Raw genomic sequence first — 15,063 nt, forward strand, 5'->3', positions numbered from 1 at the left:
GGACTGGCTCATGAAAAAGGCGCCAACCCAAATTCTAAAAAAGGCGCCAACCTAATCTCTAAACAAAGGCGCCAGACCCCCTCCTAAGCTTTTACATCAAACTTTTTATGTTAAGTAAATCAATATTACTTGTGAATTTTTTTAAATGTAATTTAAATTTAAATCCATCAAGTAATTTACTATTTTTATTGGGAATAGTAAATTATATTAAGATGTCACAAACATATAGCTTCAGTTTTCAAGTATTCCTTTTACTACGTTACGCTCTTTGGTTTTGAAAAGTGCTAATAATTTTTCAACTGCTTTTACAGAATAATCTACTGGTTCAAAAACATTTGACAAAAATCATGATGATTGGTGTTAGTGATGAATGGTCTAGCGGTCTAGCGTCAGACGGCCGCAAACGGAGCCCTCGGAGAACTGACGAAACCCTTTGTAATTCAAGCCTTAGTGTGGACAAGGGCGCACTGCCTTGCCGGATAGTATATTTCGCCCCTACTTGTGGGAACTATATGAATAAGTATTTAACCACGCAGGAAATAAAACAAAACGAAGAGACAATGGAGCGAGTCACCAGTGGTGGTGCAGCTAGAACAAACTATGAATGTACAAAGGAAAGTACTCAGCGAAGAGGAAAAGAGGAAGGAGGAGACTATAATCTTCGGAGAAGGGGGTCTTCGGTTAGAAGGGGTAGGGACCTGACCAAGACGGATCTTCCAGGGAGGCAAACTTGAAAGGAGCTCCTCATTTGGGGAGAGCTCCGACATAAGGCTATGGTAAGAGCAATGGAGAAACTTACCAGCGTTACAAATAATTTAGTGAAACTAATGTCCAACCATACAGACACGAAGGTCGAGATCAAGAATGCGGTAAAAACCTTAAAAAAGTCACAGAAGACATGGAGGGCACTTTCAGACAAGTCGCCCTCGGTAGCATTGAGAAACGAGATAGAATAGTGGAGAAATCCGGCGAGGAAGGAACGACTAAGGACACGGCAAGCGTGTCAACACAGATGGACATCGAAAGTTGATTTACAACGAATGCTGCACCATTTTTTAACATAACCGCCAGAAAATTTAACATGCTAATTTCCCCAAAAAGACAAAATGCATGGTTATAACAGCAAATCCAATAATATGTAAATTGAAGCTGGATGGTCAGATAATAGAACAAGTGATGGAGTTTAAATATCTAGGCATCACACTATCTACCTACGGAAGGCTCGAAACAGAAATGAAAGTTCAAGTGAATAGAGCAAGCAGAGCCGTAGGTTGCCTGAATGACACAATATGGAGAAATAAAAATATCGGAAAAGAAATGAACGGCAGAATTTACAAAACAGTCATCAGACCAATTATGACATGCGCGGCAGAAACACGACTCGACACAGAGAGGACAAAAAGTTTGCTCGAAACAGCGGAGATGAAAACCCTTCGAAAAATCGATGGTAAGACTCTATGAGACAGAGCTAGAAGTACAGATATGCGACGGAGATGTAAGATGGATAACATTGATAACTGGGTAAGAAACAGAAGAATAGAATAGAGTTACCACATAAGCCGAATGACAACAAATAGAGTACTAAGGACAGCGAGACACGGTTCCCAAATAGGAAGACGATCAATTGGAAGACCACGAAAACAATGGAACGACAACTTACTAGAGGCACATTGAAAAAACAGACAGAGTCATGTCTATACAAAAAGAAGAAGAAAAATCCTATGATGGCTAAATTAAACCCATGTGTTAAACTTTAAAATTCACAGGTATTATTTTTTTATACAGGTATATCGTATTGAGAACAAAAAGCAGCGTACTAGAAAAACGTTAGGATTTGGGTACCATTTATTGGGTCCACGGTTTTGGTTACACTATACATACTAATTGGCGCTAACTATTTTAACACAAAACCTAAAGTGTAAGGGCGCTGCTTGTTGTACTCACCGACTTCGTTATGTAAGATTCTCGGGCGCGAAAATCTTATAGGTATAATGTAGTTAACCAGCTCAGGAAACTGCACATGTAGATTTAATGCCAATTGTAGGATGTAACATTCTTATATTATAACAGAAACAGGGGAGATTGATACCTAAAGCCGCCCTAATCGTAAAAATGGTCTTCGAGGGCGCCGCGCGTTGCATCTAGACTATTAACATAAAACCCTGGGTACCATTTTCGAGCTATGTGTTCTAGTCTTTGATTATCTGATACCTGATACGAGTTGAATTTTGTTGTACCCACTGGCTTCATTATACGGTTCTAATTTCTACTATTCTAATTATACTCTAGGGCGCAACAATTCTATATATGTATAGTGTAGTTATGGAGCACAGGAAACAGCACCCATATATTTTAGGCCAATTGTGAGATGTGATAACAATCTTATATTATAAATTAGGCCAATCTTATATTATAATAGAAACAGCGGATATTGATACGTACGAAAGGCACCTGAATCGCAAAACCTGATACAAGTTGTCAAGTTGTATTTTGTTCATTGTCTGACTTCAATATTTAGGATTCTGGGGCGCAAAACTTATATGTATAATGTATCTATATGGAGCGCAGAAAACTACACCTCTATATTTTAGGCCAATTGTGGAGTGTAATACTCTTTATAATAATATTAGCTATAAGATCAAATAGCTTAGATGTGACGCGCAGTGCCCTCGAAGACCATTTTTACGATTTGGGCGCTTTTCGTAGGTATAAATATTCGCTATTTCTATTATAGTACAAACAGCAGTCATTGATATACCTACGAAAGGCGCCCGAATCTTAAAAATTGTCTTCGAGGTCGCCGCGCGTTGCATCTAAACTATTTATTATAATAGAATCAGCGGAAATTGATACCTACGAAAAGCGCCTAAATCGTAAAAATTGTTTTCGAGGGCGCCGCGTCTAAGCTATGTATTAGAATAGAAACAGCTGAAACTGATACTTACGAAAGGCGCCCGAATCGTAAAAATTGTCTTCTGGGGCGCCGCTCCTTGCATCAAAGCTACATATTTATTATAAAAGAAACAGTGGATATTGATAGCTAGGAAAGGCGCCCAAATCGTAAAATTGGTCTTCGAGGGCGCCGTATCTAAGCTATTTGATTATCTGATACCTGATACCTGGTATTTTGTTGTCTGCTCGCTTCATTGTGTAGGTTTCTGGTGCGCCCTCGGGGCTAAACGGCGAAATCAGAGGCAAGTAAAAACATTTTTAGGGGAATAATAGCTGCATCATCTTTGTGTAAAAGTTCAAAAAAAATTTTTTTTCAGAATTTAATTTTTTTTATGGATAGTTACTAACTAAGGCAAAAGGCGCACCGGCCCAAGGGCCGGTGGGCCGGCGGGCCAGTCCGGGCCTGGCTACGATTATATTAATATAAGTACATATTTCAATTGTTTTTTAGTCATTATGGCACAAAATATATTTTTCTTTATAAACAATACTTTTTCTCCTGTAAAAAATCACATTTCAAAAAATTTTTTATCATTAATTTTATTTATCATGTAATCCAGTTATTCCATGATTCCAGTTATAAATCCCAATTGGCTTACTAAGAAGGAACTCCAAGTATTCAGTGATGCCGAATAAGGTTTATAACAAACAACCAAGTGTATTTTTTCAAAAAAAAAAACAAATCCGCTGTTTTTAAGTGTATTTTCTTGTGGCGTGTAAAGTACGCCACGCGTGTAGTTATGTTATAACTTGATGCGCGGGTAGTTAAAGGTTAAAGAAGGAATTAAAACGCAAACTAACGATATTGAAATTGCAAAAACCTCTTCCTATGAAACATAAAACTTTATGACACTTAATTAAATGTTTCAATCCAGAAATCAAAATATGCTGTTTATTACACTGCAACTTAAAATCAGCAACAAACTCTTAAATACTTAAACATTTAAATTTAATTTCAAAAGAATTACAGGTTATATGTGTACCTTTCAATGCGAAACTTAGATTGATGTAATAGCTACATGCTACATCTAGTTCAGAGAAATAAGGAAAAAAAATATCCTGTTGGTGACACAACCCCCTCCAGGCCGAAATCAAATTATTTGAGTAGTATCGACATCTATATTAATAACCTATATGTTTCCTGCAGCCGATTTTGATGATATACATAGTTATAAACAAATGAAGATCAAAAAACGGTATATTTTCGCTTTTTTCGCCTATTACCAAAAAGTTAAGCATTTTAAGCAAAGAGAGTAATAGCCCGGGAGATAGTGTCAAATTTGACCGGAGCATTTTAGCATGGCTGGTTTCTTTTTATTTAGGTAGGTGTTCCAAAGCTTGTTAACAAATGATGTGTCAGCTGGCCCAAAACCGGGGATTTTAGACAAGAAAAGGTAAAATATGAAAGTTGATGGACAAACGCTACAACTTAAATGTCAAATATTTATACACGTTATTCAGAACATTTGATAGCCTTGCTTACTTGGCTCCTTCCTACCTTTCACTTAGGAGATCCAGGTTCAAATCGTGGCGCGGAAAATTCTTTTTGTTTTTTAAATTGACATTTTATTTTGAAAAATAATTATTTTTATAATACCACGTTTTTATTATTTATACTAGACAATATAAAAAAATCTGTTTGTCTTTTATAGAATCGCAAACTATGCATTTTTGGTCATAATATTATGATTGATCTTAATAAGCAAATTTGTTGTACATGAACCTCTGAAGGTTCCTGAGTTGGTAAGACCAACAATCTAAGTGGAAAGGGAGACATTATTTGTTATTTTTTTGGACAAACTGTCTTTTCTTAATTTTATATGTTCTTTTCACCTAACCTAAATTTTCACTTTTCTCTCAACAATCCCCATTCTTTAATAGCAATCTAAATATTTCCCTATTCTCTATAATACATAAAAATGAATGTTTGTCTGTTCCTATGTCCCTTATAGAATCGTAAACTATGCATTTGGTAGAAAAAAGTATAGGTACGCAATATTTTTTAGTATTTTTTGGCTTTCTGGTAATTTTTAGGTATTAAACTTTCAAACATTATTTAGTTTTAAGGCGGTACGAAGTTTGCCGGCTCAGCTAGTTCATAATAAAAAAATATTCTTGGACTAGTGTGGCAAAGATTAAAAAGTATAAATGAATAATTTATGAGATTTAAAATTTAAATAAAAAAGCGTCAGCTGCATCATGTACGTTGCAAAAAATGTTAGCTGGCCAAGTGGACATGCCGTAGTATTATAAAAATAACTATTTTTCAAAATAAAATGTCAATTTAAAAAACAAAAAGAATTTTCCGCGCCAGGATTTGAACCCGGATCTCCTGAGTGAAAGGTAGGAGCCAAATAAGCAAGTCTATCAAATGTTCTGAGTAACGTATATAAATATTTGACATTTAAGTTGTAGCGTTTGTCCACCAACTTTCCTATTTTACCTTTTCTTGTCTAAAATCCCCGGTTTTGGGTCAGCTGACACATCATTTGTTAATAAGCTTTGGAACACCTACCTAAATAAAAAGAAAACAGCCATGCTAAAATGCTCCGGTCAAATTTGTTCCGGTCAAAATCCCTGCCTATAAGAAACTCATAAATTGTATAAAAAACTGCAATATGGCGTTCGCTGACTATGTCTATCCTTATTGGTTGCTTATAAAATTGCAAAATAAATCATAAATTTTGAGGTTTTATAAATATTCATAACTTATGTAAAAATTAACTTAGAACCTTTTTATTACACTGGTATCTGGATTTTGGTGCTTAAATCATACCCTAAATTTCAAAGCAATTGTTCAAATAGTTTAAAAGTTATTTAATTTGTTTATCAAGAACATGTGAATTAAAAAAAGGGGGGGCTAACTTCGTCCCTGATTGTCCTAGGACAATTCTTTTTCTTTCTAAATGTGTATAAAAATTCAGTCTTTCTAAATATGAAAAAATAATTTTTTACGGGTAACGGTTAAAAAGTTATTCTAATTGTTTATAAGTAAGCAAAAAATCGACATGTTTTTGCAAAATAATTTTACACTGTTTAAAATTACTTTGTCATTTTTTTAAATTAAGTTAATAGTATGAATGTTCTTCTTTTATAAACTGTCCGAAGTATTACTGTAACATCATAATTTTCTGACTTATATCTAGTGTTGCAAAAAAAATGAATTTGGGATAAACAAATTAAATAACTTTTAAACTATTTGACTAATTGCTTTGAAATTTAAAATATAATTTAAGCACAAGAAGTCTCAGCATTCTGTGTAATAAGAAGTTTGTAACTTAATTTTTACATAAGTTATGAACATTTATAAAATCTCAAAATTTATTACCTATTTTGCAATTTTCTAAGCAACAAATAGGATAGACATATTCAGCGAATGCCATATTGAAGCTTTTTATATGAGTTATGAGTTTATTATTCTCAAATTTGTTTAGAATGCTTCACTTTTTAGTAATAGACGAAGAAAGCGAAAATTTACCGCTTTTTGATCTTCATTTGTTTATAACTATGTATATCATCAAAATCGGCTGCAGGAAACATATAGGTTATTAATATAGATGTCAATACTACTCAAAAAATTTGGTTTCGGCCTGGAGGGGGATGTGTCACGAGAAAAATCTTATTTCTCTGGACTAATCATGGAACAAGGGAATACCCGAATTGCAAACCCTCAGATTAATGACATCTGGATGGAAATAGTTAATATTAGTTATACTAGTTATTAATAATAGAAATTTTTGGATGAACTACAAACCGCATAAATTCAAAATCGCATAAAAAAATCCGCATAAAATGAGACCTTACTGTACCTACTTTTTCACTAAACACCAACCTGAGACTAGTCTCAGCTCTATTGGCATAGACAGAAGACTGGAGATTAGATCTCGAGATCATAAAAAAGCATGTCCACTTGTGACAAGCGCACTATCGGCAACAAGTCACAGCTTCTCTCGGAGAGTTCTCTCAGACCAATATCCATTAATTTGTTAGTGCAGTCTTGAGACTGCTCTCGAGACTATATTACCATATTACTGAGAAAATGTTGTAGAATCAGAGTGAGGAGATAGATAAAATAACGGAGGTAATTGCTATTTTTGAAGATATTCTTCTTTAGCGGCGAATCGATTGAGGGTAAAATTTGATTGATCCCCGCGCATGCGCACACCGACAGTATGGTATTAGTTGTTATACGGGCTCTGATTGGGTGTTGAAATTTTGAAATGATCTGTCAATAATTGTTCAATATGGAGGTTATCGGTAAACAAAAATATTGTATAATATTAGTTTTTATTGATGTGCGGACAGAAATAAAATCAAATTTATAATTATAGTGACTTTTTAATAGTTTTGAAAAGCCGCAGGTACGTACCTAATTCTAAATGTTTCAGTTGGAAATACCTAATAGTTTCAATACCTATCTACTTGGAAAATGTAAACAAAATAATGTAGTTACCTATTAGTAGGCAATGCTTTAATAATTTACATAATCTGATTACGAACAAACTTTCTACAAATCTTCATCTCATATATCGTTTTCTTACTCTATATTTTGTTGTATTTTATTTCGACAAAAATAAAACTAATAATTTTATTAAATTCATATAAATTTATGGTGTAAACGTTTAGTTTGTGTATATTCCCACATGACGTATACGAGAGTTTGGTGCAGTTTGAAATGGCGTCAACTTTCGTACGGCGCGGTAGACGTGAAGTGGGTTCAAGCCCCAAGCAAGTTATTATTTTTTTATTTTTTTTATAGATTTTATGATTGTAAGTATATTATTATATAATTTTTGAAGATATTCTTTTTTTTTTTGATAGTGGTAGATAAGAAAGTTAGTTTGATTTTTAAATAAAATAAGTACAAATAACCTTTTAAGTATATTTACTTCGTTTAAATTACCTATTATATAATAGAAGAATATCTTCTTACGTGCGTACAAAGTACACACACATTCTTTTTTGTGACAGAAACTGGAAGCAAGTTTTATAAGACCACCTTAAAACCAATTACGATGTACGGCACTGAATATTGATTAATGAACAAAGTGTCTGATTCCAATAGTGGTTTAATTTTTAGCTCTTATACCAATAGTTTCATTAAAGAGCGATTCATTAATTATGGAATTAATAAATTATAACATTGCTGGTGACAGGAAACAACATTACCTGACTTTCCTTTTAATGCTTTTTTTTTGGTTTCTCGTAATCCTTTTATGAATTGAAATTGAGACAAATTACGGTCTAATTAATCTGTTCTCATAAATACCGCACTACACGTTTTCATGTCAATTGAATATTGGTCACCAATATTTAACACCCCGTATCTCGGAAATCGTATGATACTGATAGAGCATAGCTACTGATTTGAGTTAATAGTGGATTTTCTAAATGCAAATGACTCTTTAAATGGAAATCATTTATATGAACGAATTTATCCAAAGGATAAATTAACTCCACACCCTCTTCGTAGACTTCCAGATAAACCTTTGAGTGTATTGGAAGAAATAAATATTGAAATGAAATCAAGATATACCGGCAAATCTAGTCAGATTAACAAAAATGACTAAGGATGGATCTGGAGCAACAACAGAAGAAGGCAGCACAAAATAAATTGCAATAGAAACAGGACAGCGACAAGGCGATTCCCTCTCAACCACACTATTTAACATAGCAGTCGAAGAAACAGTTAAGGTTAAGACCAGCGGAATAGTTCTTATGGGAAGAGACAAGAAAATATTAAAAGAAGCAGTAACAACCCTGGCAGCGAATTTACAAAACCTATACTATTTCAGTCATGGGGGCGACTGACTTCGAGTAGGTTTTGTATGCAGAATATTAGTTACATATCCTATGTTATTTCGGTCCAGAAATTAACTGTATCGGTGTAGGATTTGTAAGCGAAATTTTTGATTATTATTAAGCAAATGTCTACACTGTTTCAGACATGTAAGTAAAACTAATCAAATAATTACTAATAGTGCGGCAGATTCGTGCAATATATTATAAGAATTGCACATTTAAGATACAAGCGTATAATTTGGTCCACATATACTGCACAAATAAAGGTTCAAATTTAGATATGAGGCCATCTCAGATTTTGCCTTTTACAAAAATGGCGGTCATTCAAAATGGGCGACTATACATATATGACTAATAGCACGATATCTTTTGAAAGAAAAATCCGATTTCAACCAAATTTGGTACGTAGGTTCGTTTTGTGATTTACAAGATCGATGCCATAAACTGGAAGAATTGTTTTACCAGAAGTTTTGTTTTTCCTGGTTTTTTATGTAAAACTATTTTATATTATGTAAATAATTTATTTTCAATTTTTTCACCCTGTATATATTAATTTTTCAAAATGGTAATACCACTATTGAAAAGAGCGTAAGAATATGTTTTAGGAAATATTTTGAACTTTGTAGTTATGTTAATTATAATTACCATTTAATAAATGCATAACGTATCTTCACATGTACCTATATGTGGCAGATTCGTGCAAATATTATAAGAATTATTGTACATTTAATGATAGAGTCATATAATTTGAACAACATATACTACACATACAAAAGTTCAAATTTACATATGAGGCCATCTCAGATTTTGCCTTTTACAAAAATGGCGAGCATTCAAAATTGCGGCTATACATATGTGACTAATAGCAAGATAACTTTTGAACGAAAAGTCCGATTTTAGCCAAATTTGGTATCAAGTTTCTTTTTTTGATGAATAAGATCGAGGTCTTGAACCGGAAGAATCTGTTTACCAGAAGTTGTGTTTTTACTGTTTTTTATGTAAAAATATGTTGTTTTTTTCAATTCTTTTACCTTGTATATATTAATTTTTCAAAAAGGTAATACCGCCATTGAAAATAGTGTAAAAATATTTTTAGGAAAGATTTTGAACTTTTTAGTTATGTTAATTACCATTTAATAAATGCATAACGTATCTTCAGATGTACCTATGTGCGGTAGATTCATTTTGAATGCCTGCCATTTTTGTAAAAGACGAAATCTGAGAAGGCCTTATATCTAAATTTGAATCTTTCTATGTGTAGTGTGTGTGGTCCAAATTATATGCTTTTACCATTAAATGTACAATAATTCTTATATTATTTGCACGAATGCGCCGCACATAGGTTCATAGGTACATGTTAAGATACGTTATGCATTTATTAATTGGTAATTAATATAACTAAAGAGTTCAAAATATTTCCTAGAAAATATTTTTACTCTCTTTTCAACGTCGGTATTAACTTTTTGAAAAATTAATATATACAGGGTGAAAGAATTGGTAAAAAAACAACATGTTTTTACATAAAAATCAGGAAAAACACAACTTCTGGTAAATCGATTCTTCCGGTTCAAGACCTTGGTCTAACACATCAAAATAAGAATCTATATAACAAATTTGGTTGAAATCGGACTTTTTGTTCAAAAGTTATCGTGCTATAAGTCACATATGTATAGTCGCCATTTTGCATGCCCGCCATTTTTGTAAAAGGTAAAATCTGAGATGGCCTTATATCTAAATTTGAACCTTGATGTGTGTACTATATGTGGTCCAAATTATATGCTTCTACCATTAAATGCACAATAATTCTTATAATGTTTGCACGAAGTTGCCACACATAGGTACTTGTGATGATACGTTATGCATTTATTAAATGATAATTAACATAACTAAAAAGTTCAAAATATTTTCTACAAAATATTTTTACGCTCTTTTCAATTGCGGTATTACCTTTTTGAAAAATTAATATATACAGAGGGAAAAAATTGAAAAAAAAAAACATATTTTTACATAAACAACCAGTAAAAACACAACTTCTGGTAAACCGATTCTTCCGGTTCACCATATCCCTCTTGTAAATCAAAAAGAAAACCTATATACCAAATTTGGTTGAAATCGGACTTTTCGTTCAAAAGTTATGGTACTATTAAACACATCAGTATAGCCGCCATTTTGAACGCCCGCCATTTTTGTAAAAGACAAAATCTGAGATGGCCTCATATCTAAATTTGAATCTTTATATTCTTTTAAAATTTTTTTTTTTTGGTAAAATTATTAATTTCGGAGTTAAAAATAAAAATGTTAGGTATTTTCAACTTTTTTTTCAATTAGAACATAATTGTGCATTAAGACGGGTCTCCACCAAAGGAAAATTGGCAACTTTCGTGTTGTCAACATGCGTTGGTGACAAAAGTTTCCGAAATATGTTCATGTTGCCAACAAAAATTGCAAACAAATGTTGAGAACCTTGTTTCTCTTTTTGGCGGTAACATCAAAGGAATGCGGGTGTTGTCGACATTTTAACGGCTTTGTGGGGACGGTCGCTCAGTTGGAAACATAAGTTGTAAACAGAAACATGTCTGTAGTAATAACGTGGACAAATGAACTTATTGATACCTTAATTGATTTATATCACACCCAAAGTGTACTATGGAATCCAAAAGACGTAAATTATAAAAATAAAAATAAGAAAAAGGATGCCTGGAAAACCATCAGTGATGTGATGGGGCTACACGAACTTGAAATACAAAGGAAAATAAAAAATTTGACGGCACAGTTTTTCAGAGAGAAGAAGAAATTAAAAGAAGAAAATAAATCGGGTTCAGCTACTTCTGATACCACAAAGTGGTTTGCGTACCAACGACTTCTATTTTTATCAGACAAAAATGAACCTAAGTTATGCCTTGAAAAGGGATTAAATGAAAAACATGTAAGTATGCAACAATATTGTATTTATTTTACGATTTACAAGCTATGAATAACTACGATTGAAAGAGGATCATAACGTATCATATTCTAGTAATTTAGCAGTTAGTAGAAAGTTAGTTAACTTCTAACTTAAAAAAAATAAAATAACTTCATAAAATTAATATTATTAATGCATTAATTAATTTTCTTGCTGTTTGTTTCGTTACTTTATATAATTTGTTAATAGTCATTTTGCCAAGGAATGTTCCCTTGTTCGGTCATAAAAAACTCTGCAAATTCTTGTCTCACATCTTTCGCAGCACTACTTGATTTCCGAGCTCTCTTATCGAAACTATGGAATGGCATATTGTTTTGCATCTCGTTCCTCCAAGCTCCAGAAATAATATTACCACTGTCTTTGTCTTCAGAATCGAAAGTTCCAGGTGGAGTGTAGGTGGTCCTTGATTTTTTTTTTCTTAAATAATTATGTAAACAAATACAAGCAGTCACAATTGTCTCCGCTTTCGTTGGTTCAAGTAACATTATTTTTCTGAAAACTCGAAATCGTGCAGATAATATTCCGAACACATTCTCTGATACCCTTCGCGCTCTTGATAGTCTATAATTAAATATTCTTCCCTGTGATCCTTTTTCTTGGGTACCTGGATAAGGTTTCATCAAATTTGGTGACAATGGAAAAGCATCGTCACCCAGAAAAACATAAGGAACAGCCATGGCTCTACCAGGAAGCTTTTCATTATTAGGTAGATTAAGTTTACATTCGGACAACATTCTTTTGAACTGGGTATTTTCGTAAACACCACCATCCGATATGCGTTCCTGGCAGCCAACATTCATATACAACACGTCGTAATTTGCATTAGCAACAATAAAAAGCACAATGCTAAAAAACGATTTGTAATTAAAGTAATCGCTTCCACTGTGTTCTGGTGATTGAATCATAATATGTTTTCCGTCCATAACTCCTGTACATTGTGGAAAATTCCATAGATTATTAAACTGTGTTGCCACTACTTTCCACTCTTCAGCAGTTCCAGGCATCTATAAAAAAATATATTTTTAGGATTCTGGGTCGGAAGAAGTTGAGGCAGAAATCTCCCAAAATCAAAATCTGTTACCAAATGAGGGAAATACAAGTAATACAATAGTCCCACCATCATCGGATTCAGAACCACCGAATTCACAACCAGGTCCGTCGACAGCGCCTTGTATTGGGAAAAAAACTAAATGTTCATAAAGGAAGGTTTCAACTGGTGACCAAAGGCAAGAGGAAGCTTACAACGTATTGAAAGAACTTCAAGCTAAGAAAAATCGCCATAAATACAGTGCCTTTGGGGAGCATGTTGCAATGAAAATGGAAGCTTTAAAATCAAGTTATGCTCAAAATGTGGTGGAGCATGAAATATCAAATATTTTGTTTCAAGCAAGTATCGGAAAATATGACTATCCTGCTACTGGACATTCTGGACAAATGACTCCAATTTCAACACATTCATCAAGTTCCAGTTTTCCCGTACATCCACCTCTTTCATCACCAGATGACACATCATCACTCACATCACACTACAATCAACTACTATCACCACAATATGTATCATCCCCTTCACCACAATACATACCACAAGTGACAGAATCTCAAACAGTACCTGAACTACGCTCGCCACAATATGCATTACCATCTTCATCACAATACATCCCACAACAAACACAGGATATACCACTCACAGATTCACAAACAGAACAGGAAACAAGTTTGGCTGCATCTAGTATTCTGCTGGAAGCTATAAATACTGCTAATATATTAGACTAATAATGTGTACCCCATGATGTTTCATATGATTTGCATTAAAATAGTTTCTTAAATAAAAACTTTCTAAATGCGTTTTCAGTTATTTTTGGAAACGAATCGAACCTGACCCCAGGGAACAAAAATTGAATATTTTACCAAACTTGCTCTGCTAAAGAAACCGTCAAAAATATTTATAATAATAGAATACACTTACTTTTATTTGATCGCCAAGAACTTCACATATTGCTATACATACTTCTGGTACAATTTTTGAAATCGCTTGCTTTGAAATCCTAAATAAATGCATTAATGAAGTGTAGGAATCTCCGGTAGCCAAAAATCTTAAAGTAATTAGTAGGCGTTCGGTAGGTGTGATGGCTTTTCTAAAATTAGTGTCATTTTTTGTAATTTTTGGTCCAACAAGATTGAGCAACCACTCAAAATCGGAATCAGTCATACGGAGAAAGTTTCTTATTTGTCCGTCTTCAATACGTCCTGCTAACAAATCATCTTTTCTCAAAGCATTTATTAACTCAATTCCTCCATGTGTGTTTCTTCCTATGAGGCTTGGTCGTACCCAATATTTATGTTTTCGTTTCTTTTTTTTACTCAAAATAATAAATGATGCAGCTGCTAAGTTAATATCGTCAAATCGTCATCAATCGACCCCATTTTGTCAACACAATAGTCTTGATGGAGACTGCCAGTTGCCAACTAACATGTTTCCTAAATTATTGTTGACAACTTTATGTTTAGATGTGGACAACGATAAAAAACAAAAGTTGGTGACTTCGGAAGAGTTGCAAACACAAAAGTTGCCAACTTTTCAGTGGATACGCGCCTTTAGAACATAATTTTTAATTCCAAACAACTTTCGATAATAACAATTTTCAATATTGTGGAATATAAAGGTGCTTTACTCTTGAGAGAAAATCATATTTTTTGACATACCTCGTATACTTTTAATAAAATTTGTTATCTGATGATTGTGTCTTAGGTTTTTGACCATGCAAAACTTTTTATAAAGAACAACTTTTTTTCGTAAAAGTAATAATAAAAAATTTTTCCATAAGGTTTAAACTTAGTGGGACATATTGTATAAGAATTAAAAAATATATAACATGGGTATTTACTAATATTAGATACTTACTAAATTATTGAACAGAGTTAAGTCAGTGTTTTTTTGCACTAGACTCGTTTTTTTCTATGCTTAAACTAATGTTGTGAGGTTTCTTCTTTTTCTTTGTTTCCAGAGTGGTTGGTCTTCCAGACTGTATGCGATTCTGACCTTTTAGTCCCCTATCCTTTCTTCGAGCTATAGCGGTAGGTTGTACTCGAATTTTTCGGTTCCTGGCAGATAGAGTTGTGTGAGAAAACATAGATACTATTTGTGACGGAGTTTTCATTTTTTCCAATGTTGTCACAAATTTTTTCAGCACTGTGGTATTCGAGGGACATTGATTTTTTTTAATATATCTGAAAGTCTTATAAATTCGGCGTGCATTCTATCATTTTTTTTTCAATTAGAAGAATATAGTTGCATATAAGAAAATTATTTTTAAGTCCAAACAAATTTTTGTAATAACAATTTTCAA

The 15,063-nt window shown here is 33.2% G+C and overlaps 1 protein-coding gene across 1 annotated transcript; it reads right to left on the reverse strand.

Moving 5' to 3' along the window:
- Positions 1 to 11,898: 11,898 nt before the first annotated feature.
- Positions 11,899 to 14,076, reverse strand: LOC126888682 (uncharacterized). The gene is made up of 2 exons (XM_050657048.1): positions 13,683 to 14,076; positions 11,899 to 12,720 (listed from the first exon to the last, which is right to left on the reverse strand). The coding sequence occupies exons 1-2, from the start codon at positions 13,923 to 13,925 to the stop codon at positions 11,899 to 11,901; spliced, it is 1,065 nt and encodes a 354-aa protein (XP_050513005.1). The 5' UTR covers positions 13,926 to 14,076.
- Between the last annotated feature and the right edge of the window lie 987 nt (positions 14,077 to 15,063).

This window comes from Diabrotica virgifera, chromosome 7, assembly GCF_917563875.1.
Source record: "Diabrotica virgifera virgifera chromosome 7, PGI_DIABVI_V3a".
NCBI classification, from domain to species: domain Eukaryota; kingdom Metazoa; phylum Arthropoda; class Insecta; order Coleoptera; family Chrysomelidae; genus Diabrotica; species Diabrotica virgifera.